Below are 24,780 nucleotides of genomic sequence, written 5' to 3' on the forward strand. Positions count from 1 at the left end.
TGGAAACAGGAGAACAAAGGCAGGCTGGCACCTAGACAAGACCGTGGGGCAAGCACAGGCACTGGCGGCAGAGGCTCTGTCTACATCATTCACCCTCTTTGTGACATTCCTGGCCCCCACCACCAGTACCCAGGGCCCTGTTCTTTCCTCTTTCCCAGGAATATAGAGCTGCTCTCAAATTCCTCATTTGTAGTAAGGAGAAAAGGAAGGAGCTGCATTTAAACAGAAATCAAAGCTTTAATCAATAATACATAATATATAGATTACATAATAGTACAATAACACATAATAATATAATAGATATAATAGTACCTAATATATAGAACATATGTTCTCCTGACTACGTGCGAAGTGTCAGGCTAGGTGGAGGGCAGGAAACAGTGCTACAAAGAGAAATCAGTTGTGGTCCCGCTTTACAAGGAGCTTGGTCTGGTGGGGAGACTGAAGGCAAGACCCAAATGTCCATGTTTTATAACTGAATCTGAAGATGCCACGAGGGATGAGGTGGGTGGGAACAGTCGGGATTCCGGATGAGAACTAACAATGACTCTGAGGTCAGGTATCAGCAAGGCGTCTGCCAGTGACTCTGAAATCCCCCGACCTGACCAGCTGAACCTGCAGGGACGGTCCTAATAATAACTTCCGGGAGGACTGACTGTGCCTAGAGTGAAGGAGTCAGCCCGGCAGAGAAGCCGTGTGGGTGCCTGAGTCTGTTGTCACAAACGGAACCAGGTATGCCACCCTGAAACCTTCAGTGGTTAGAAGACACCCAAGTCAGGAGGCCACAGGGGCCTGTCCTTTGGCTAACTGATGCCATCAGGTGGCATTTGGCAGAGTTGGGTTCTTAGTCATTTAATCAAAGGTGAATGAAATGAACCCTTTATGATTTTGAACGGATGAAATTGGATTCTATTTAAAATCTTTAATTCCATTAAAATACTTGTCCAATGGGAACTAGGTATTAATAGAGCCCCTATGTATCCAGGATGCATGCTTCAGTGAATCATGTGTAGTTGTGTGTCGTGTGCCTTCACAGGTGAGAAGTGTGGGTGGGGCAGCTGGCGGCTGATGAGCTCAGGTGGGGGCTCCCGGAACGTTATGAGGAGATCTGGGTCCTCCGCACGGCCTGCTCATGGACTAGGGAGCCCATGGGGGTCCTGCTGAGCCAGTTTCCTCGTGCTCAGCACTCTTTTCTTTCTATGTCCTTCAGAAAGATATTACAGTGGAATAAAATAGAAATGGGAATACATAAGAGGTGGTAGAGAAAATAAATCAAGTTGAGTTGCAAAGGGAGTTGCGATGACGGGTGCCGAGCTTCTGTGCTGAGGGGAGCATGCTCTTCTCCAGGGGCTTGGGACCTGCCTGGGAGAGGGGCTGTGTTCTTCAGAACTGTCTAGGGAGCAGCAGAAGATTAGTAATAATAACTAACGGTCACTGAGCTCTTACTACAGGCCAGGACTGGTTCAGAACTCTTACCATGCATGAACTCCTTTGAAACTCAAACGGTTCTGAGTGGCTAGTATCATCATTCCCATTTTCTGTAAGGGAACTAAGGCTCAGAGAGGTTAAATAAGGTTCCAGGTCAGCTAGGAAGGGGCTGAGTCAGAATTTCAAACCTGTTCTGTTAAATTCTGAGGCTCATTTTCTTAAGCATTAGCAAGAAACTAGAGATCAGGAGAGCTGTTCCTAGTGTTTTCTTATCAAAATGTTTCTATATGCACATAATTAAAAACATCTCCCTGTCCCAGCCCCGCCCAGCCCCAGGCCTATTGCTCTGAAGCAACGACTTGAAAACTTACCTTTGGAGACCACATATTTCTAGGAAAAACCCTATTCTGCCAGCAGTCAACTAGGTCGTTCTGTCCTGATCATCGACAGGCAGCCTCCTGCCACGCAGAGCTAGCCCTGTCCATTGAAACAGGCCTTCCCTGTGCTCCCCAGAGCCAGACTCTCTGTCCCTCCAAGCTGAAAACCAGCTAATAGGACAACTGGGACTAAGGACCTACCTTAGTGCCCTGTGTAGGCATCCTGTACCCTCTGGAAATAATATCCTATTTTAGCCATGTAACAGAGACAAATGAGTCGAATGATGGGAGATTCGGGGTGGCAGACACTTGAGGCAGCTAGAATCACTCAAAGGACACCATGGATAGTGTCATCTGTCTTAGGGTGAGTCCTGCTTCCAACCAGAGCGAGAAATTGGTAGATGAATGGCAGCTAGATACCTTGACAGAAATCTTCTTTGTAGGGATTTTGGAAGACAACTGATATTGCCAAATCAATTTTAACCCTTTGAGTAGTACAAACATTCATGTATGTCCGTCCTTGTGCCTCCTGACCATCCAGAGTACAATTGATTTATTTTAAAAATGTGTAAGGCAACAGTAAAAAATGGCAAATGTATGTTCTTCTTGTTTCCATTAATTGGTTATCAAACAAACATAATTTTAAGTTAATAAAATTGTAACCGGAACTAATTTCATTTTTTAAAAACAAAACAAAACAAAAAATCTCACTCCCGGGGATCAGCAAGCATGAAAAAACCCATTACTGGCCCTGGCGGGTTGGCTCAGTGGTAGAGTGTCGGCCTGGCATTGCAGGAGTCCCGGGTTCGATTCCCAGCCAGGGCACACAGGAGAAGCACCCATCTGCTTCTCCACCTCTCCCCCTCTCCTTCCTCTCTGTCTTTCTCTTCCCCTCCTGCAGCCAAGACTCCATTGGAGCAAAGTTGGCCAGGGCACTGAGGAGGGCTCTATGGCCTCTGCCTCAGGTGCTAGACTGGCTCTGGTTGCAGCAGAGCAATGCCCCAGATGGGCAGAGCATCGCTCCCTGGTGGGCATGCCGAGTGGATCCCAGTTGGGCGCATGTGGGAGTCTGTCTGACTGCCTCCCTGTTTCCAACTTCAGAAAAATACCAAAAAAAAAAAAAACCAAACCCCACTACTTAAAGGGTTAAAAACCAGGCCAAGCAACAGATATATGAAATGATACTCATCTTCATTAGTTATTAGAGAAATGAAAATCAAAACTATAATGAGATACCACCTCACACCTGTTAGATTAGCTATTATCAACAAGACGGGTAATAGCAAATGTTGGAGAGGCTGTGGAGAAAAAGGAACCCTCATCCACTGTTGGTGGGAATGTAAAATAGTACAACCATTATGGAAGAAAGTATAGTTGTTCCTCAAAAAACTGAAAATAGAACTACCTTATGACCCAGCAATCCCTCTACTGGGTATATACCCCCAAAACTCAGAGACATTGATACGTAAAGACACATGTAGCCCCATGTTCATTGCAGCATTGTTCACAGTGGCCAAGACATGCAAACAACCAAAAAGCCCTTCAATAGATGACTGGATAAAGAAGATGTGGCACATATACATTATGGAATACTACTCAGCCATAAGAAATGATGACATTGGATCATTTACAGCAAAATGGATGGATCTTGATAACATTATAAGAAGTGAAATAAGTAAATCAGAAAAAACTAAGAACTGTATGATTCCATACATAGGTGGGACATAAAAACGAGACTAAGAGACATGGACAAGAGTGTGGTGGTTACGGGGTGGGGGGGGGAGGAGAGGAGGGAGAGGGGAAGGGGAGGGGGAGGGGCAAAGAAAACCAGATAGAAGGTGACGGAGGACAATCTGACTTTGGGTGACAGGTATGCAACATAATTGAATGACAAGATAACCTGGAGATGTTTTCTTTGAACATATGTACCCTAATTTCTTGATGTCACCCCATTAAAATTAATAAAATTTATATAAAAAAACCAGGCCAAGAAATGGAAGAAGCAATAGGTGGAGCCCACATAATTTGGGGGAGAACAAGATGAAGGAGTCCAAAGAGTTGAAAAAGTCTTATTGATCAATGTCACCCCTTTAAATGTAATTTTCTAAAAAAAGTGACCACCCCAAATAGTAGAGAAATAATAGGGGCCGTGACTTTGAGATTTATGTATCAACAGAGGTCTTCCTTGATTTCAAAATTCTTTGCATGAATCACCTTTCTTCATATTCATTTTGTTAGTGACAGAGAATACCCAAGGAGATGTGGGTACCAACCTTGCATCCCCAAACGAGAGCAATCCAGACGTCAGAGTACCGGGAAGCGCAGAAGTGTGTGCTGGTCAGCGAGCAGGACACCTCTCTCCCCGTCACCTGGGGGACACAGAGTCAGGACTGAGGGCATGCACGGTAACCGGGAACACACACAGATCCCTGTGAAGATCCTGGAGCGTGGACTCCTCTACAGCATATATTTTCCCCCTTAATGTGTAAAAGTTATAAAATTTAGTTGGCCCCATTAGATTAATGAACATGACTATTAATTGGAGGAAAAGATGATAAAGTCAGGCTGACATGTAGATGCTGGGTGGCAGCAGGGCTTACTCCCTGTTGTAGGCTTTGCTACCACAATGGTTCGCATTGGTGCCTCAGCAAAAGTATAAATTATTTCACATAATGTTCCTGCTATTTGTTAACAGTTGAAACCTTAAATATTAAATCTGCAACGTCAAGATTCCACTGTACTCCTCAGCCCCCTGTGAAGCTGGAGACATACTTCTTATAACTTACCACCAAAGCCCTACGAAACAGGTAGTATTATTATCTCTATTTCACATACATATGAGGAAATAGAGACTTAGGGAGGTTAAATGACTTTCTCGAGCTCACAGAGCTAGAAAGTGACAGAGTTGGGACTTGAACCAGGGTTGACTGACTCCAAAGATGACCTCAAAATACTGCTTTTCCCTCCCAACAGTTAGGGGAAGGCAACTTCCTGTTGCTGAAAGTTCTCATTATCGATCATGTGGAAGCCAAGATTACTGCCAGGCAGATTCCGGTCTGCTGACAGCTCAGTGGATGCAGTTGGAAGACACCTGGGGCAGGAGGAGCAGTGGGAGTAGCAGCACACCTTCCGGACAAGGGGCAAGACATTCACAGCAGCCACAGCTCCTGACTCCCCCTCCTCTTTGGGTCACATGTTTTGTTGGGAGAATGTCCACACAGGGAGTGCTACTGGGAGAATGGCCCGCAGAAGCCACTCCCCACAGCTCAGGGACTGAATTATCCAGGGACCGGGCCCCTCACCGTCATACTGACACCAAGAATCTGGAGGCACTGGATGGGATCAGTCAATACCCACGTCACGAGCAGGGTCACATCCGCTATCACCAGGGCTGCCACCAACCCCAGTAGCTGCAGGTCTTTGATTATCTGAAAAAAAGTCAAGGTCATAATATTCCTTAGCTCACTGGCTACACAGGGGGCCAGAGCGTTCTACGTGTCGTCTGGGCTACAGACTGTGGGGTTTGCTTTCCCAACAAGCTTCAAATCCAGCCATCCAAGTTGAAACAGATACTAAACATTTACAATGATTTCTGTGTCTAAATGATCACCATTAAATATTTTCATTTGTTTATATTTTTCATATCTTGCCTATTTTCACAAAAGATTCAAGGGTTTTATAAAATAAATACTCTATTATTTCTAGATAGGTACATATGAGCAGATAGGGAGTCAAACCCACAACTCTGGTTTTTTGGAATGACTCTCTAACCAACTGAGCTAACCAGCCAGGGCCACAGAGTTTATTCTTGTATTACTACTAATTAATTCTCGTATTATTTTCCACATGAACAACTGTAAACCTACTTTTGACCCCCCCTATACACATGTGAAAATATGTTTAACATTGCATTAGAAAAATGCAAATTAAATCACAGCAAGATACTATTACACACACATACTTATTAGAATGGTTAAAAAAAAAAAAAGACCAACCATGTCAAATGTTGGTGAGGATGTGGAGGAAAGGGACTCTAAGACTCTGATGCTGAGAATGTAATCTGGTACAATCACTTCAGAAACAGCAATTTCTTAAAAATTTAAACATACACCTACCATGTGATCCAACCATTCTACTCTTGGGTTTTATCCAAGAGGAATGAAAGCATATGTCTACATAATCAGTTGTCCATTAATAGACATAGCAGTTTTATTTTTATTAAGCAAACTGGAAACAGCCCCAAACATCCATCAGTAGGTGAATGGATAAACAAGCTGAAGTGTGTCTATACATTGGAATACTACTCAGCAATAACAAGGAAGGAACCACTGACACACACAACGACATGGACGGATTTCAAAATAATTGTGCCAAGTACACGAAGACAGAAAAAAAAAAAAGTACATACTGTATGATTTCATTTATATAAAATTCTGGAACATGCAAACTCATCTATACTGATAGAAAGCAAATCAGGCCCTGGCTGGTTTTCTCAGTGGATAGAGCATCGGCCTGGTGTGCAGACATCCTAGGTTCCATTCCCAGTCACGGCACACATGAGAAGTGACCATCTGCTTCTCTCCCCGTTTTCTCTCTCTTCCCCTCCTACAGCCAGTGGCTCCATTGGTTCCAGCATTGGCCGGGAACTGAGTATAGCTCGGCTGGTCCAAAGGCATCAACCTCAGGGGCTAAAAATAGCTTGGTTGATTCAAGCATTGGCCTCAAATGGGGTTGCCAGGTGGATGCTGATTGGGGCGCATGCAGGAGTCTGTCTCACTATCTGCCCTCCTCTCACTTAAAAAAAGAAAAGAAAGCAGATCAATGGTTGCCTGGGGACAGGGACAGGGAATGTAAGGATTGGACAGGAGAGGGCAAGAAAGGTGTACGAGGAAGCTTTTGTAGATTATACACCACGTTTATGAATGTATACATGTGCCAAAACTTATCAAATCACACACTTTGAATATGTGCAGTTCATTGCATATCAATAAAGCTATTTGTGTGTGTGTGTGTGTGTGTATGTGTGTATTTTTCTGAAGCTAGAAACGGGGAGGCAGTCAGACAGACTCCCGCATGCGCCCGACTGGGATCCACCCAGCACGCCCACCAGGGGGCGATGCTCTGCCCATCCGGGGCATCGCTCTGTTATGACCAGAGCCAGTCTAGCACCTGAGGCAGAGGCTATGGAGCCATCCCCAGCGCCCAGGCCAACTTTGCTCCAATGGAGCCTTGGCTGCAGGAGGGGAAGAGAGAGACAGAGAGGAAGGAAAGGGGGAGGGGTGGAGAAGCAGATGGGTGCTTCTCCTGTGTGCCCTGGCCAGGAATCAAACCCGGGACTTCCTCACGCCAGGTCGATGCTCTACCACTGAGCCAACCGGCCAGGGCCAATAAAGCTATTTTTAAAAAAGGAATTGATCGGTGTTCCAGAGGGATGGATAAACTTCTCGTCATTTAGGCAATCTTCTTCATATGTATCAAAATCTCACAGCAGAGCTTTTGATAAATATTCACCATTATTCAGTAATTTTTTCTAAAAAAAAACACAAACAAAACCAAAAAGCATCATTCCAGAGAAGTAAGCTCCTACTGAAAGATATATTGGGTCTGGGCAGAGCCTATAAACAAAGAGTTTGGTGGTCAGGCTTTGATGTTTGAGCAGCTCTATCAGGGAACCTGATGAAATGGGGGAATGTGGTTAGGATGATATGCTGCCACGTATCTTCTAGGGTTGATTCTGTCTGCTGAATGCTGTCCTCCGTCCTGCTCACTGCTCCAGGCCCAACCTTCTTAGTGCAGAGAGTGGTCTCCTACATGAAAAAGAACTGGACTCCACCGAGGGGAAAACTGCTTACACTTGCCAGAGCTTCTCTGCGCTCACTGCCCCTCCTTCCACTTTCGGTTCACATCTGCGCCAAACAGCAGTCTCTCCAGGCACCTCCTGCTGGTGCCGCATATTGGCCAGCTCAAATCCCGGGAGCAGGACCAGGGCCTTGGGTGCATATGAAGCAGAACCTATGTTCAAGGCCTCTCTCTCCAGTAGCAGTGACATACAGCCTTTCGGGTATGGGGACTTAGGCCACATGACTCCAAGGTTTGAAGCAAAGAACAGGAACTTCAAACTATTGTAAAAGGGCCAGACCCAGTAATTTGGCAAAGCTTCTCCAGCTTTTAATCAATAGTGAAGCTGCCATCTGCAGTCAAGCAGGACGCACTTGCTGCCTACTTACCACTCTCTTGTCTGGGACCCTCTGGGTAAACACCTTGTAGAGTCGCCAGCTCTTCCCCAGAATGGGTCCAAACACAAGGGAGGTCCCAATGCATAGCATGAACAGTCTTACCTACAGATGGAAAGGGACAGGAGCAAGAGGCATGAGAAGAACCACCGTCATTATCTGCGCATTCTGATCTGCAAAACCTCAGTCCACAGAGGACATGGGACAGAAAAGTGGGCCTCGTTGACTGAGCATTCCAGAGATGGCCTCTAAAAGTGCCCACACCAAGGACAAAGGTAACCGCCACCCACAGGAGTAGCTGATTAAAAAATTATCGAAGCTTAAAAAAAAATTATCAAAGCCCTGGCATTATATTGGAAACAAAGTTTAAGACTTCACCTACCTGAATGAGAGTTTCCATTGAGCTTCCCACTGAAGCATCTCGACCTTGAATCCCAAAGAGGTAAGCACTACTGTAAATCAGACCGCTGCCCAGTAAGGTCACAACGTTCAGATTGGGACTAGACATCTTCACAATCCTAGAGGAGTCAGGACGAAAGACACTTACAGCCATGACCCTCTGCCCTGGGAGTGGACAGGGCTTTCCCACCAGCACCATGGCCGATGCAGCCTCGGCACGGGGCCACTGGGAAGAAACCAGTTTAGAGTCCCATAAAATATTGTTATGATTTATTTAAATTTATTTTCAAAGAGTACTACATTCCAGCACTTCTTGCTTGTATAACTCCAAGTCTTTTAAAAGAAGGCCGATTTCTGAAAGAGTTAGGAGTTTTCCATGAAGTTTATGGTTGCTAAGAGACTGCTGTACGCAGCCTAGTGAATAAGAAACTAGCAGGTAGATACCTAAAGAGATACAGTTGGAAGTCTTTAGAAATGAGCTGTGAAGTAAACTACTATTTGGCAAAAGGTTTGGGAATTTTCTTTTCATACACTATTATTTTATTTGATAAGTAAACAGTTTTCCTGATTCTCCCTGTCCAAGAGAGACAGCAGGGATCTAAAGGAGGAAATATGGCAAGGGTCTTTTCTCGAGGGGTTTTATATAAGGTTACAGAGCAACTCAAAGATTAGAGGGAGGTATGGACAATCACAGTCTCAGACAAAGGCTGGATGCCAACAGACGCTTAGGACAAGGTAGAAATTTGTAAAATTGGTTAACCTTAGGAGAGATCCAGGCTTCAGCTGTTTTTTGTTTGTTTATTTTTTGTTATGGATAACAATTAAGAAGTAAAAGTAACTGGTAACATCTAAGGAGGAATGTAATTGTACTTCAGAATTTTAGTCTAAATAGTGTATTTTACATAAATGCACTATTTATACTGATTCATATGCTAATACCTAGTTATAATTTTTTTTTAATTTTTTAATTTTTTTTGTATTTTTCTGAAGCTGGAAACGGGGAGAGACAGTCAGACAGACACCCACATGCAACCAACCGGGATCCACCCGGCACGCCCACCAGGGGGTGGCGCTCTGCCCACCAGGGGGCGATGCTCTGCCCCTCTGGGGCGTCGCTCTGCCGCGACCAGAGCCACTCCAGCGCCTGGGGCAGAGGCCAAGGAGCCATCCCCAGTGCCTGGGCCATCTTTGCTCCAACGGAGCCTCGGCTGCGGCTGCGGGAGGGGAAGAGAGAGACAGAGAGGGAGAAGAGGGGGAGGGGTGGAGAGGCAGATGGGCGCCTCTCCTGTGTGCCCTGGCCGGGAATCGAACCCCGGACCTCTGCACGCCAGGCCGACGCTCACCTAGTTATAATTTTATTTTTAATAATATTTGAGGAGAAAAGCATTGTTATCTCCATACCTGGATTACCTGGCTGACCACCTGAAAGTCCAGAGCCAAGGCGAAACCATCTGCTCAGTACAGCCTATTTTAATGGCAGGCAAAATATGTATCTAGGAGGCATTAAACAGTCTGCTAGTGCTGGATCGCGACCATCGTAACCACCATTGGCCCAGCTTGATTACTTCGTGGCTGGTAGCATAGTTAGGTCAACACAAGTCAGAGCACCAAAGCACTGGCCCAGGACACAGGCCCATGTATGGTCACCACGAGCCAGAGTCCAGTTGAACTTTCCCTTGTCTTGGAGCAAAAACCTTGACATTTATTTTTCCCCTCTAGAGTGAAAACAACTTTCATGTATTCCCTTGATAAATGGGGATAATAATAACCCTTCCCCTCAAAGTTGTCCCTCACTCTCTATCCCTGCTACTATGTTTAATCAAGATACACTCGTGTTAGGAGCAATGAATGGAACTGGAGCCAGGTGTGACAAATGGGAATCCTGGCTCTGTCTCTCACAATTGTGTGACTTTGTGCAAGTCATTTAACTACTCCTAGGTTCCCATTTCCTCATTGTGAAATGAAGACAATATCATCTTTCATATCCACCACACAGGTTATTGCAAAGATCACACGAGGTGTGTACCCAAACTGAAAACTCTAAGGTGATGCAAAAATGTTAATTTTTAAATTTACAGGGTAACCTTTTGCTCTCTGTAACACTGCTTTCTCTTGTCCTGATACCTCCTGTACATTATTTTCAGACTTATTTTCTTTTTTAAATTTTATTTTATATTTTAAATTTTATTTAGAATATTAAATTTAACAGGGTGACACTGATCAATAATACATAGATTTCAGGTAAACATTTCTATTGCATTTGGACTGTTGATTATGTTGTGTATCCATTACCCAAAGTCAAATCATTTTCCATCACTGTATATTTGTCCCTCTTTACCCCCCTCCCCCGAACCCCTACCCCACATCCTTCTCCCTCTGGTAACCACTTCACTTTTATCTATGTCCATGAGTCTCAGTTTTATATCCCACCTATGTGTGAAATCATTCAGTTTTTAGCTTTTTCTGATTTATTTATTTCTCTCAGTATAATGGTCTCAAGTTCCATCCATGTTGTTGTAAATGGCAATATGTCATCATTTCTTATGGCTGAGTAGTATTCCATTGTATATATGTACCACATCTTCTTTATCCAATCCTCTATCAAGGGACACTTTGGTTGTTTCCATGTCTTGGCCACTGTGAATAATGCTGTGAGGAACATGGTGGTACATGTGTCTTTACATATCAATGTTTTCCGGTCTTTGGAGTAGATACCTAGCAGAGGGATTGCTGGGTCATATGGTAGTTCTAGTCTTTTTTTTTTTTTTACAGAGACAGAGAGTCAAAGAGAGGGATAGATAGGGACAGACAGGAACGGAGAGAGATGAAAAGCATCAATCATCAGTTTTTTGTTGTGACACCTTAGTTGTTCATTGATTGCTTTCTCATATGTGCCTTGACCAGGGGCCTTCAGCAGACTGAGTAACCCCTTGCTCAAGCCAGCGACTTTGGGTCCAAGCTGGTGAGCTTTGCTCAAACCAGATGAGCCCATGCTCAAGCTGGTGACTTCAAGATCTTGAACCTGGGTCGTCCGCATCCCAGTCTGATGCTCTATCCACTGCGCCACCGCCTGGTCAGGCATGCTAGTTCTAGTCTTAATTTTTTGAGGAAACACCATACTTTCTTCCAAAATGGTTGTACTAGTTTGCATCCCCACCAGCAGTAAAAGAGGGTTCCTTTTTCTCTGATGACTCTCCAACACTTATTACCTGTCTTATCGATAATAGCCAATCTAACAGGTGTGAGGTGTTATCTCACTGTAGTTTTGATTAACATTTCTCGAATAGCTAGTGAGGATGAGCATCTTTTTATATATCTGTTGGCCTTTTGTATGTCTTCTTGGGAGAAGTGTCTGTTCAGGTCCTCTCCCCATTTTGGATTGTTTGCCTGTTTGTTGCTGATCTTTGTGAGTTCTTTATATATTTTGGATATTAACCGCTTGTCAGAGCTGTTGTTTGCTAATATCACCTCACATTTGGTTGGATGCCTATTTGTTTTGTTGTTGATTTCTTTTGCTGAGAAAAAACTTTTTAGTTTGATATAGTCCCATTCATTTATTTTTGTCCTTTACTTCCCTTGCCTTTGTGGTCAAATTCATAAATTGTTCTTTACAGCCAAGGTCTTTGAGTTTAGTACCTATGTTTTCTTCTATGTAATTTATTGTTTCAGATCTTATATTTAAGTCTTTGATCCATTTTGAATTAATTCTTGTGAAAGGGGACAAACTGTAGTCAAGTTTCATTCTTTCGCATGTGGCTTTCCAGTTTTCCCAGCACCATTTATTGAAGAGGTTTCTTTTCTTCATTGGGTGTTTTTGGCTCCTTTGTTGAAGATCATTTGTCCATATATATCTGGGTTTTCAATCTGTTCCATTGGTCTGTATGTCAGTTTTTCTGCCAATACCATGCTTTTTTTTTTATTATTATTATCGTGGCTCTATAGTATAATTTGAAGTCAGGTAATGTGATACCTCTGGCTTCATTCTTTTTCCTCAGGATTGCTTTGGCTATTTGGGGTTATGTTTCCATACAAACCTGGTAATTTTTTGTTGTATTTCTTTAAAAATTGGGATTTGATGGGGATTGCATTAAATTTGTATATTGCTTTGGGTAATATGACCATTTTAACTATGTGGATTCTTCCAATCCATGAGCATGAAATATTTTTTCCATTAAATTGTGTCTTTTTCAATTTCTTTCATTAATGCTTTGTAGTTTTCAGTATATAGGTCCTTCACATCCTTTGTTAAATTTATTTCTAGGTATTTTATTTTTTTGTTGTTGCATTTGGAAAATGATTTTTTTTTCTGCTCATTTTCCAAAGTTTCATTATTGGCTTATAGGTAAGCAACAAATTTTTGTATATTGATTTTGTATCCTGTGACTTTACTGTATTGGTTTATTGTTTCTAATGGTTTTTTGGTGGAGTTTTTGGGGTTTTCTATATACAAGATCATGTCATCTGCAAAAAGTGATATCTTTACTTTTTCCCCAATATGGATGTCTTTTATTTCTTTCTTTTGCCTGATTGCTCTGGCTAAAACTTCCAGCACTGTGTTGAACAGGAGTGGAGAGAGTGGGCAGCCTGGTCTTGTTCCTGATTTTAGAGGAAACGCTTTCATTGTTTTCACCATTAAGTATTATATCACCTGATGGCTGGTCATATATCGCCTTTATTACATTGAGGTACTTTCCTTCTATACTCATTTTATTGAGTGTTTGAATCATAAGGAGATGTTGAACACCTTTTCTGCATCAATTGATAGGATCATATGGTTTTTGTCCTTTGTTTTGTTGACATGGTGAATTATGCTGATTGAATTACATATGTTGAACCATCCTTGTGCTCCTAGACTGAATCCCACTTGTTTGTGATGTATCAGTTTTTAAATGTGTTGTTGTATTTGATTTGCTAGTATTTTGTTTAGGATTTTTGAATCTGTATTCATTAGAGATATTGGTTTGTAGTTTCCTTTTTTTTATGCTGTCCTTGCCAAGTTTTGGTATAAGGGTTATGTTGGCCTCATAAAATGTATTAGGGAGCATTGTTTCTTCTTCTATTTTTGGAAGACTTTGAGAAGGATAGTAGATTTTTCTTAAAAGATCACCTTCATCACTTAACAAGAGAGCTATATGTATAAAGGATAGTTTTCTATTGTTTGCCTCAACTCTTGTGTATCCAAATTTAATATCTAGCCCTAAAATTTTTGGTCACTGTCTTCAAATTGTGGACTCATGGAGAGTAACCTTTCTTAGTTTCTTTATCTCTTCCCATAAGAAGAGGGAACATGTGGTGAAAATTGACCAATGAGAACAAGGCTAACCAGCATCTCTGCAAAGCGTTTTTTTTGTTTGTTTGTTTTTTCATTTTTCCGAAGCTGGAAACGGGGAGGCAGTCAGACAGGCCCGACCGGGTTCCACCCGGCATGCCCACCAGGGGGCGATGTTCTGCCCCTCTGGGGCGTCGCTCTGTTGCATCCAGAGCCATTCTAGCGCCTGAGGCAGAGGCCACAGAGCCATCCCCAGCGCCCGGGCCATCTTTGCTCCAATGGAGCCTCGGCTCTGCAAAGCATTTGTTAAGAAGAGTACTACATCTGAGAGTCCAGTGCTGCCACTGATTGAGAAGGGAGAGTGCTGTGCACCAGGGATGGGCCACTCAGTGCAGTCAGAAGCTAGGGCACTGGTACTAACTGAGGCCATCCTTCCCTGTGATCACCCATAAGCTCCTGGGCACCAATAAATATCTAATGATGATCTCCTCACTCAGTGGGTTTCACAACCACACATCTGTGTTTTCGAGATTGCTGATGGGTAGGTTTATTTCTTTATTCCTGCATTCTCTAGACCCATTTTATTTGAACACCACTGTACAATCAGAGCTCCTTTTGTATAATTCAGTACTGCATGAAATCCTGATTTAGAACTCTTCCCCCTCCTGATTTAGTTAGGAAGAACTCAATCCAGTTATTTTAAACAAAAATATATATTACATATATTTCACATCTCAGAAGTTGATGCAAATTCATTTTTTGAATGGACATGATATGGACTTACATATATGTATATTTCATAATAAAACAATATTACTGGAAACTTGCCTCAGGAAAAAAAATGAATGAAAAATGATTTACCTATTTTGTTTGACCAAGTTAATACCTGTGAAGTCACTGAAAAGTAAATCATCTCATCTCTAATTCAGTAGGTAAATTATGTATGTCTGTGGAATGTCTTTGCTACTTTGATAGGAATTCTACCAGCAATGTCATTTATAATTTTCTATTAAACTAAAAGATAAAACCACATTTGCTGTATATTTTAATCAACCACTAACCCATAATTTCCACCAAGCAAGAAGATTTAAATATTATATACTTAATTATAAAGAGCGAGTAACATCTAGATTACTTGTGTTTATGAAGAGATAAAAGCTTGGACTGGGTTACTGGCAGTAAAAATCAAGCTGGGTTCTTTTTATAATAAAAGGATTACAGCCCTGGCTGGTTGGCTCAGTGGTAGAGCGTCAGCCTGGCGTGCAGAAGTCCTGGGTTCGATTCCTGGCCAGGGCACACAGGAGAAGCGCCCATCTGCTTCTCCACCCCTCCCCCTCTCCTTCCTCTCTATCTCTCTCTTCCCCTCCCGCAGCCGAGGCTCCATTGGAGCAAAGATGGCCCGGGTGCTGGGGATGGCTCCTTGGCCTCTGCCCCAGGCGCTAGAGTGGCTCTGGTCGTGGCAGAGCGATGCCCCGGAGGGGCAGAGGATCGCCCCTGGTGGGCAGAGCATCGCCCCTGGTGGGCCTGCCGGGTGGATCCCGGTCGGGCGGGCGCATGCGGGAGTCTGTCTGACTGTCTCTCCCTGTTTCCAGCTTCAGAAAAAGAAAAAAAAAAAAAAAAAGGACTATATAGTATTCTCATCATTTTTCTTCATAAGACAAGAACTTTCTTGATATTTTTATTCTCAAGCAAGTTCTCAATACATAGAAATATAGTCACCTGCATCTGCAGAATTTATATGAACCTAGATTATCATCTCAGTAGTCTATTATGAATTTGATGCGTAAGTGACATCCACCAGTTTATAGGCATGATGTTTTAAAGATATATATAAAATATTTGTTTTTAAACTTGGAGGTTTATGATAGTTAGAGTTATAGAGGACTGAGTGATCATGGTATTGTTTCTTTTTAATGATATATAACAGTTGAGTTTGAAAATATGGCCTGCAAATAGGGCAGATGGTATTTCTTGGCTTGCTGTGACTATCGGAAAACTTTCCTAAGATGTCACAGGGCCATGCCTTTTAAAATGCTACACAAGTTTATATAAATGGTATTGTTGAGCTTTCAACATATCTAAAATCAAATATGAACGTCTTTCCAAAAATCACTGTAATAAAGCAATGCAGAATAAATTGTGAAGATTTACTGAATTTCTTCTTTGATCTACTGTTTTTGATCTGTGCTGCAATAGGATTATAAATCTATCTCATCTGGTTATATTTCAAACAGTTTTTTTTTATAATGTTGTTTGGTGTAAGCCTGGTCTGTGGTGGCACGGTGGACAGAGCATAATGTTGTTTGGTGTATTTCAGCAAATGTGATCATTTTTCTATATTGCTTATTTTTAGTCTGTTAGGTTCAGTATCTGAATCCATTTCAAATTCTGTACACCTCAAACTAATATTTGTGTAACTTCTAGTCATTTGTATTAAAACTTTGTATCATAAGGGCAACAGCAGCCTGCCTTTGCTCCTTCTTCTCCTGTCTGGGCCACCATCCTAGTAGACCATCCAGGGGATTTCATGAACCTTTCAACCTCCAGAGTTCTAAATTCTTTAATAATGATTTCATTTTGTTCCACTTTCTGCCATCCATCCTGACAGTCATACCCTGGGTCTTATGATTATTCAGAATGGTACCACTCCAGAAATTTTAAACATCAATCTCCTAATCTCTAATCACAATCCTTCCAAAATTTAACTCCTTGTCTTTTTTTTTTTTTTTTGTATTTTTCTGAAGCTGGAAACAGGGAGAGACAGTCAGACAGACTCCCGCATGCGCCTGACCGGGATCCACCCGGCACGCCCACCAGGGGGCGATGCTCTGCCCACCAGGGGGCGATGCTCTGCCCTTCTGGGGCGTTGCTCTGCCGTGACCAGAGCCACTCTAGCGCCTGGGGCAGAGGCCAAGGAGCCATCCCCAGCACCCGGGCCATCTTTGCTCCAATGGAGCCTTGGTTGCGGGAGGGGAAGAGAGAGACAGAGAGGAAGGGGGGGTGTGGAGAAGCAAATGGGCGCTTCTCCTGCGTGCCCTGGCCGGGAATCGAACCCGGGTCCCCCGCACGCCAGGCCGACGCTCTACCGCTGAGCCAACCGGCCAGGGCCTAACTCCTTGTCTTTTAAAACCTTTTATTTTTCAATTACAGTTGACATTCAATATTACTTTATATTAGTTTCAGATGTACAGCATAGTGGTTAGACAATTATATACTCTGCAAAGTGACCCCAATAATTCAAGTACCCACCTGGCACCATACAGTTATTACAATATTATTGACAAAGTTTCCTATGCTGTACTTTATATTCCTGTGACTATTTTGTAACTACCATTCTGTACTTATTAATCTTTTCACCTTTTTCACTCAACCTCTCAACCACGTCCGTTCTGGCAACCATCAGCATGGTCTCTACATCTATGAGTCTGTTTCTGTTTTGTCTGTTCACTTATTTTGTTCATTAGATTCCACATGTAAGTGAAATCATATGGTATTTGTCTTTCTCCATTAGACTTACTTCACTTAGCATAATAGCCTCTTGGTCCATCCATGTTGTTGCAAAAGTTAAGATTTCATTCTTTTTTATGGCCAAGTAATATTTCATTGTGTATATGTACCACAACTTTTCCATCCAACTGTTTAATGATGGGCACTTGTGTTGCTTCCATGTTGGGGACTGAAAAATCAACAGGGTATTTTGCAGTTTGGATTTTGGGGACAGAGCTGACTGTAAGCTGACAGTCTGCCCAACCCCCCAACTCACCTGCCTGATTAAGTTGCAAAGGGCTGTGCTTCAGTACTCATCCTGCCTGCCTATGTTCCCCGGAAGGACTGGAAGCTAGTTACTTCTTTGTCTAAAGTTAAGATGGTGGGAGTTTTTCTGCAGCTGGTGGTTTTCTTGTGTTGCCTTGGAAACGTGATTGATTTGCTAATGGCCCACCTGGTCCAGTAAGTAAAGAAGGGTGTTTTCTGAGGGTGGCCATGTTTTTGCAGCTTGGCCAGGGTGGTAAATTTTACTGCTGGCAAGAAGTTGTGGCTTCCTCCCAAAACCCATCCTATATATGTCTTTAAGTCTTTGTTTACTTTTCATTCAATTTCGTACTATTCCCACTTGAGACTCTGGAATAGACCCATCGCGTGGGTTGCAGCACTTCCACATCTCGGTTATTATAAATAACTTCAATAAATAGGGGTGTATTTATCTTTTTGAGTTTTAACTCCAAATTTCCCTACTCAACCCATTCCTCTCAAATTCTTCACCAGTTCAGACAATGTGAACCCCATCTTTCTATTTGCTTGGACCAAGAATCTTGGAGTCATCCTGGACTCTTGCTCACTAACCATGTCCAATCTGTCATGAAATCCCACTGGCTCTATCCCTGAAGTACATCAGAATCCAACTATACTACTTCTCACCACCTCTGCTGCCACCTCCCTGATCAAAGTCTTACTTTGCATTCTCATCTGGATTATTGTAATACTCTCCTCATTGGTCTCCCTGCTTCTACACTGGACCCTCCCTATGTCTATTTTCAACACAGCAAGAGCTGTGCATTAAAGGTGGATCAGATTATTTCACTTCTCTGCTCAAGATCCCACACTTTCTCACTCCAAGGTAAAGACTTTACATATTTGGTCCCTATTATCTCCGTACTTCATTTCCCACTTTGTCTCCTGTCTGTTTTACTACACCCAGGCCTCCTTACTCTTTCTGGAAGTACCAGGCACTCACATACTTCAAGTCTTTGAACTGGCTATTCACCCTGCCTGGAATATTTAATTCACACATCTGCATATTTATTCCCTCTCTCCCTTAATGTCTTTGTTCAAACGTTACCCTCTCAACTAAGGCTATGATGACAGGCCATTTAAAGTCACACCCTTCCCCCAGAATTCCAAATCCTTCTGATCCTGCTCTATTCTCTCCATCCCTATCCCACCATTGTACTTATCACCTTCTAATGTATTACATAACTTACATATTTATTATTGTTTATTGTCTTCTCCTCCCAATTAGAATTGTTCCTGGCATACTCCCAGCACTGTAACACTACCTCAAAAGTTAACAGCACTCAATAAATACTTGACGAATGAATGAGTCAGCCTCTCCTCCTCCAGCCGCCTCATTTGCTTGCCTCTAACACACTCGCTCACTGACAGTCTACAGCCCCGTCAGGAAGCTCTTTTGCTGCCTCACAGTCTGTCAGCCTCTCTTCCTTTCTCTACCCACTTTCTCACCTCTGGTTGGTCACCTGAACTTTCCTTTCAACAACACCCAGTTCCTGCTGCAAACAAGCCCTTTTGCTGCATCAGTCCCACAATACGCTCATCAAAATTACAATCCACTGATCTGCTTTTATTTCCATGCAGGTGAGTGCTGGGGGAGAAAAGTATACAACCTTGCAGACTGTTGCCACCAGAACCAATGGCCTCCAGCAGCAATCAGCCAAGCTTACTGTGCTGTCAGTTCATCTTCTTATTTTTTCTATGAGGCATTTCTTATCATATTCTTTGTAAGTGACTCACCTCACTGGATTCAAAGAAATAAGAGCATGTATTTGTCTGGTTGATAACCCCAGTCCAGGTTTGGTGCCTTCCTCTGTGTCCTTATAACACCTCAGGGTATATGAGCATTAGCCAATTGTCAAGATATATCCCCAGCTTTTTAGGTTTAAGTAGAAACTAGCCAGTTTCTACTCCTTAAAAATTCAGGCAGTTTTTTTTATTCATTTGTATCTCAGGTCCCTGCACAGTTTTAAAATGGCAAGCATCCCATAACCATGTTAGTGATGAAGTGAATTCATTAATAGATATGAAAGGCTGATCTTTTCTTCCTTTCTGTATCCTCTTCCCTAATCTCATTTTCCTTGGCAACGCTCTCTGTTACATGGCTAATGGCTGTAAAGCAGCAGAGATCCTTGACAGTCAGAGGGAGACTCAAGAGCTGGTCCAATGCCTCAGTGTTAAAACAACAGGGGAATTGTCAGGGGAGTCCCTTCGGCCCCTCTCGCAATAGCTGAGAATTCCCTGGCATTACTGATGAGAAAGGGCCAGAGATATTCTGGGGGCTCTGAGTTCCATGGACTTCCACAGACACTGGGTTTTGACCATGTGGCAAATCCCCCTACTCTCAGCCTTCACTGAAAACCCTCGTCCTCTGAGTGAGCCCCTCCCTGGCTTCCCCATCAGTGTGGTGCTGAAGGGAGTCTGAAAGTAAAGGACAGAGTCGTCATGCTTGTGGGGCTTCTGCTCTCCCATTCTCTTTGTATCTAGGAAAATGCAGCATCCTGGGGGGGTGTATATTCACATATGTGCACCCACACATGTGTCTACTTGTCTCTAATGAAATCAGGCCACTGGACAGATTCCTTTCTATTGGTTGAACTCTTTCTGGAGAATTCCCCCAGGCAATGCTTTTGTCCAGTGTCTCTTACATCATGTGTTAAGGGCCATGTAGATCTGGTGATATGAGGACAGTCCCTGTCAAGCAATTGATGGATGAGACCTCATCTTTACGACTACACAGATTAGACTCTCAGCTTACATCTGCTCAGAGTTCAACAACTGCACGACACTCTGTGGCTCTAGGAAATCTGCTGATCTTGGACCGATCTGCTGCTGGCAGCTAGGCTAGAAAGCACGCCTTCCCTGTAACATCCTTACAGCCAGTAAATTATGTTTTGTCCTGAGCAGAACCACTCAGCCCTGCCTATTGTCCTGGCTGGGCCCAGCCTCTCTAAGTGCAGCTGCTTTCCCATAGTCTATTAAGCACTGGTTTAGATTTGTTTTTCATGAAGAGAGCAAGTGTCCTACCCACTGTTCTGTCATTTCAGGCCTACAGTTGCGGAAGCTGGAAAAGAACCAGAAGAAGAGAGGCATTCTGTCTGCACAACAGCTAAATGGTTAGCAACGGCTGGACCTGACAAATCTAAGGTCCCTTCTAGCTCTGCCCTTAACTTATTCCAGAGGCAAATTCCTTTTCACTGTCACTGGCTTGTTTCCATTTTTGCTTTTCTACCTGAAATAGCAACAACAGGCTGACCTGGTTACCAGACATGTATTAGGGTTATTTCCCAATCAACCAGGTTATCAATCAAGCAAAATATTTAGCTACTAAGTACAAAGAAAAATTGCTACCTATCCTGCCCCAAAACTCCTTCAAGCAAATGACCTCAGTGTCTTTATGTTTTATTCGTTAGAATCTTTTTAATGATCTCCTTGTGTTAAACATTAATTCAACAATTCCTAAATATCTCCTTGTCAAGGTAAAAAGAACGGGAGGCTGGAAGGCAAATGAAATATAATTTCTGTCCTCAGCTCATTAGGACACCACCTCCCTGCTTTCTAACCTTTTCATGGCAAAGGCAATTTTCTTATTCTGTCTTTTCATCTTTTAAAATAGAGCAAAATTTTAATATAATATAAGCAGTTGTTTTCTCAGGATTCACTGGGCCACTGAACAAAATCAACGTACCTGAATGTATATTTATTATAGATGTGTATATATGAATATGCATATAAACTCCCAATGTACAATTTCAGAATGCATAGCTCTCCTGGACTATGACCAGACCTAAGATCAATTTTAAAATGCATCCTTGCAAATATTTTTAAAGCTGAAACGTGGAAATTTAGAAATAATACCAAATGCCATAACTTCATTGTATGAGCTCAAGCTTAGGACAGAAGTGAAACGTTATACTGACAGAACCAGATGAGCTGGTGAGGAGAAGAGAAAAGCCCCACGGGACACCCTTAGTAGAAAACCCGCATGGCTTTAATTGGGAGCAATGCGGCCACATTCTACATCAAGTTGTTTTTTTAAATTAGTTTCCAAATGTATTTTTGTTATGTTTCATGCAATTGTAATATATTTTTAAATATGTTTTTAAATGCCAGGGGAAAACACTAGAAACAAACAAACAAACAAAAAATCCTCTCCAACTCAGACCCCAGAAGCGAAAGCAGTGTCGTAATTTATAAAGCAGCAGTTTCAACCTCCTTTCTCCCTTAGCTGCGGGAGAAGGCCCAGGGCAACTCCCAGCGGGAGCTGTCACACTTCCCAAAGGGCAGAGCAGATGTCCTGATTTTAAGTGGAGCACAAAGCATAAGCACAATTGGCCACAAGAAACACCCAATCACAGGGAGTGTGCTGAGAACCAGAGCACTATAGTCTACCAGGTGGCACGTAAGATTCTCTCACCTGCCACTGGAGAGGCTTCCTTTCCCTCTTACGTTCTGTCTCTTCCTCAGGTTGGCAGCAGGAGAATTTGGGGCCTTGGTGAATTTGGGAGGAATACTGAACAACTACAGCTGCTGGAATCATTCTCTAATGGGCTAGAACAGGGGTTGGGAACCTATGGCTTGAGAGCCAGATGTGGCTCTTTTGATGGCTGCATCTGGCTCGCAGACAAATCTTTAATAAAAAAAATAATAACGTTAAAAATATAAAACATTCTCATGTATTACAATCCATTCATTTCCTACCGCTCCTGTTCATGGTTGTGGGTGGCTGGAGCCAATCACAGCTGTCCTCCGGGACAACACCAAATTTTTATTGGATAATGTGTAATGTACACGGGTCGTTGTATGGCTCTCACGGAATTACATTTTAAAATATGTGGCGTTCATGACTCTCTCAGCCAAAAAGGTTCTCGACCCCTGGGCTAGAATCTGGGAATTCCTGAAGCAGGGACTGGTTTTTACTTATCTGTGTCCCCATCAGCACCTACTAAAAGTTTGCTACCCTGGGTAAATCATTAGACGTAAAAGGGTTCTTAGATGTCCAGTACTAAGAAGGGATAAAAGGAAGACTGCTAACAAGGCAGGACCTGCTCGCTCCCTACCACTCTGCCTGCATGAATGGCCTAGGTCACAATTTGTTTTTGTTTTTTTATAAATAAATTTTTATTAATGTTAATGGGGTGGCATCAATAAATCAGGGTACAAATATTCAAAGAAAGCATGTCCAGGTTATCTTGTCATTCAATTATGTTGCATACCCATCACCCAAAGTCAGATTGTCCTCTGTCACCTTCTATCTAGTTTTCTTTGTGCCCTCCCCGCCGTAACCACAATTTGAATCTTAAGGTTTTAAGGAACTCAGCTTGAACCAGTGATCTGACCTGACTCTTTCATTTTAAGATGAAGGGACCTTCATACAGTTTTACAGCTACGTAGAGACCACACTGGGACAGCCAATCCAGATGTCCTGACACCTGGTTCCTCCAGTGTTCTCTTACAGCCCCCGACTTCACTCCAGCCACCTGAGACCCAGTGTCCATCTTCCCAATCAATGGAGTTCTGCAAGGGGCCTTCCCGACCCTGGTTTCTAACGTCCAGCATGAGTGCTGGTAGGCCAAAGGTATTCAACTGGGTCTCCTCAGCCAAGCCTCCTCAAAGGCCCCGTTTAGCAAAGATTTATCAGAGGGAGGAGAGAGAGAAGTCCTGAGCGCCCTGGAGTGCCTTCCTCCTGCTGGGCTTCGCCTGCCCCTCCAATCTGACTGCTGCCTGGGACCTGGGACCTCAGACCTTGATAGGGTTCCCTTTCTGACTCCTGGCTTTACCGACAGGCTGAAACTCCAGACTAAATTCTTGCTACAATCGGCTTTGGGCTCTTGATTTCCATCATTGTCTAGTAGCTCCAAGTCTTGGCCCCAGCAATGGCCTGGAAGTGTCTGCCCTGGGCTGTGAGGGGTTGTGCGTTCTGTACTCTGATGTGAAAGGAACAGCAGTTAGATAATCTCTCTGTGGTGTTTAAGCAGCTTTAATGGATTAGTACAGAGGGAACACGATGTAGCGGAGGAAGTGTGGGCTTTGAAACCACACTGACTGAATTTACTAGGTGTGGATGGCGGGTGACTTGCCTAACCACGTGGAGGCAGTTTTGTGACATGAAAATGTGCAAAATAATGTTTATCCTCCTGAGGGCTATAAAGGTTAGAGATAATGTATCTGAAGTGAAAGCATTTAAGAGACCTGTTATAGAAACTAACAACTGTCCACTTTTTTTTTAATATTTTATTTTATTATTATTATTATTATTTATTTATTTTTTTTTTAGAGAGGAGAGGGAGAGAGAGAGAGGAGAGACAGAGAGAGAGAAGGGGGGGAGGAGCTGGAAGCATCAACTCCCATATGTGCCTTGACCAGGCAAGCCCAGGGTTTCGAACCAGCGACCTCAGCATTTCCAGGTCGACGCTTTATCCCACTGCGCCACCACAGGTCAGGCCCAACTGTCCACTTTTAAGTTAAATTATCTGTATTTATACATATGTGAACTAAGTACTGAGAGTACTTAAGAGTCCAAATGCTGAAGGATCCTGAAATATTTCTGAGTTGTCAAAAATTACATATTACAAAGGTTCCGGCTATATGTTTTTTCTATTTCTTAGAGTATTAGTAATGACATGGAATAATATTAAAAAGAGTAGCCACCATTGATTATATATTTAATGTGCACTAGGCAATTGCCAATGGCTCCACATATATTATCTAATGCAGTCTTCGTGGCATTCTGAGATAAGTAGTGTCATCCCCCCTGTTTTTAAGTAGGAAAATTGGATTCAGCAAAGTTCAATACAGGGATCGAGCCACATGACTAGTAAGTGCCAGAGCTGGGATGTGAGGTGGAGTGTGATTCCAAAGCCTGAGCGCTTACGCCATTTAATGTTTGGCTGTTCACACACTTAACCTTTTGTGATCATTGTTAAGGATGAACTCTTATCCTCTCTCTCCGTTTTCCCACTTGGGCCCATGGAGGAAATAGGCTTTCTTCACCCCAGTACTCTCTCTACCCCAGGCAAGTGGGAGTGAGTGGTGGGACTGGAGAGAGGCCAACAGGCCTGGGCTGAGTTTTACCAAATGGTCTCCAAGGCAGGAATCTCCGCACTCGGCTCTTCCTTCCCCGCCTCCGCTGGGCAGGGTGTTCTCCACTGCCTGAGACCCGCTTTAGCATTATGTCAAGTAATGCTTTCTAATCTAGCTTTCATCAGAAATCCCGGGGCTTTCTTTTTCTCAAAAAACTTTGTATTTTGAAATTATTTAAAGCTCACAAGAAGTTGCAAAAACAAAA

General features: G+C 43.0%; 1 protein-coding gene across 3 annotated transcripts in view; it reads right to left on the reverse strand.

Annotated features, from left to right (window-relative positions):
• GPR156 (G protein-coupled receptor 156) overlaps nucleotides 1–24,780 on the reverse strand; it is a 101,979-nt gene that overhangs the window by 16,886 nt on the left and 60,313 nt on the right. For all 3 annotated transcript variants that reach the window (XM_066241622.1, XM_066241623.1, XM_066241624.1), the window contains exons 4-7: nucleotides 8,421–8,556; nucleotides 8,033–8,143; nucleotides 5,108–5,233; nucleotides 4,079–4,174 (exon numbers count right to left, since the gene is read on the reverse strand). In XM_066241622.1, the coding sequence (XP_066097719.1) occupies nucleotides 4,079–4,174; nucleotides 5,108–5,233; nucleotides 8,033–8,143; nucleotides 8,421–8,556 (469 nt within the window). The remainder of the gene's footprint in view (nucleotides 1–4,078; nucleotides 4,175–5,107; nucleotides 5,234–8,032; nucleotides 8,144–8,420; nucleotides 8,557–24,780) is intronic.

The sequence above is a fragment of the Saccopteryx bilineata genome, chromosome 8 (assembly GCF_036850765.1).
Source record: "Saccopteryx bilineata isolate mSacBil1 chromosome 8, mSacBil1_pri_phased_curated, whole genome shotgun sequence".
Classification (NCBI taxonomy): domain Eukaryota; kingdom Metazoa; phylum Chordata; class Mammalia; order Chiroptera; family Emballonuridae; genus Saccopteryx; species Saccopteryx bilineata.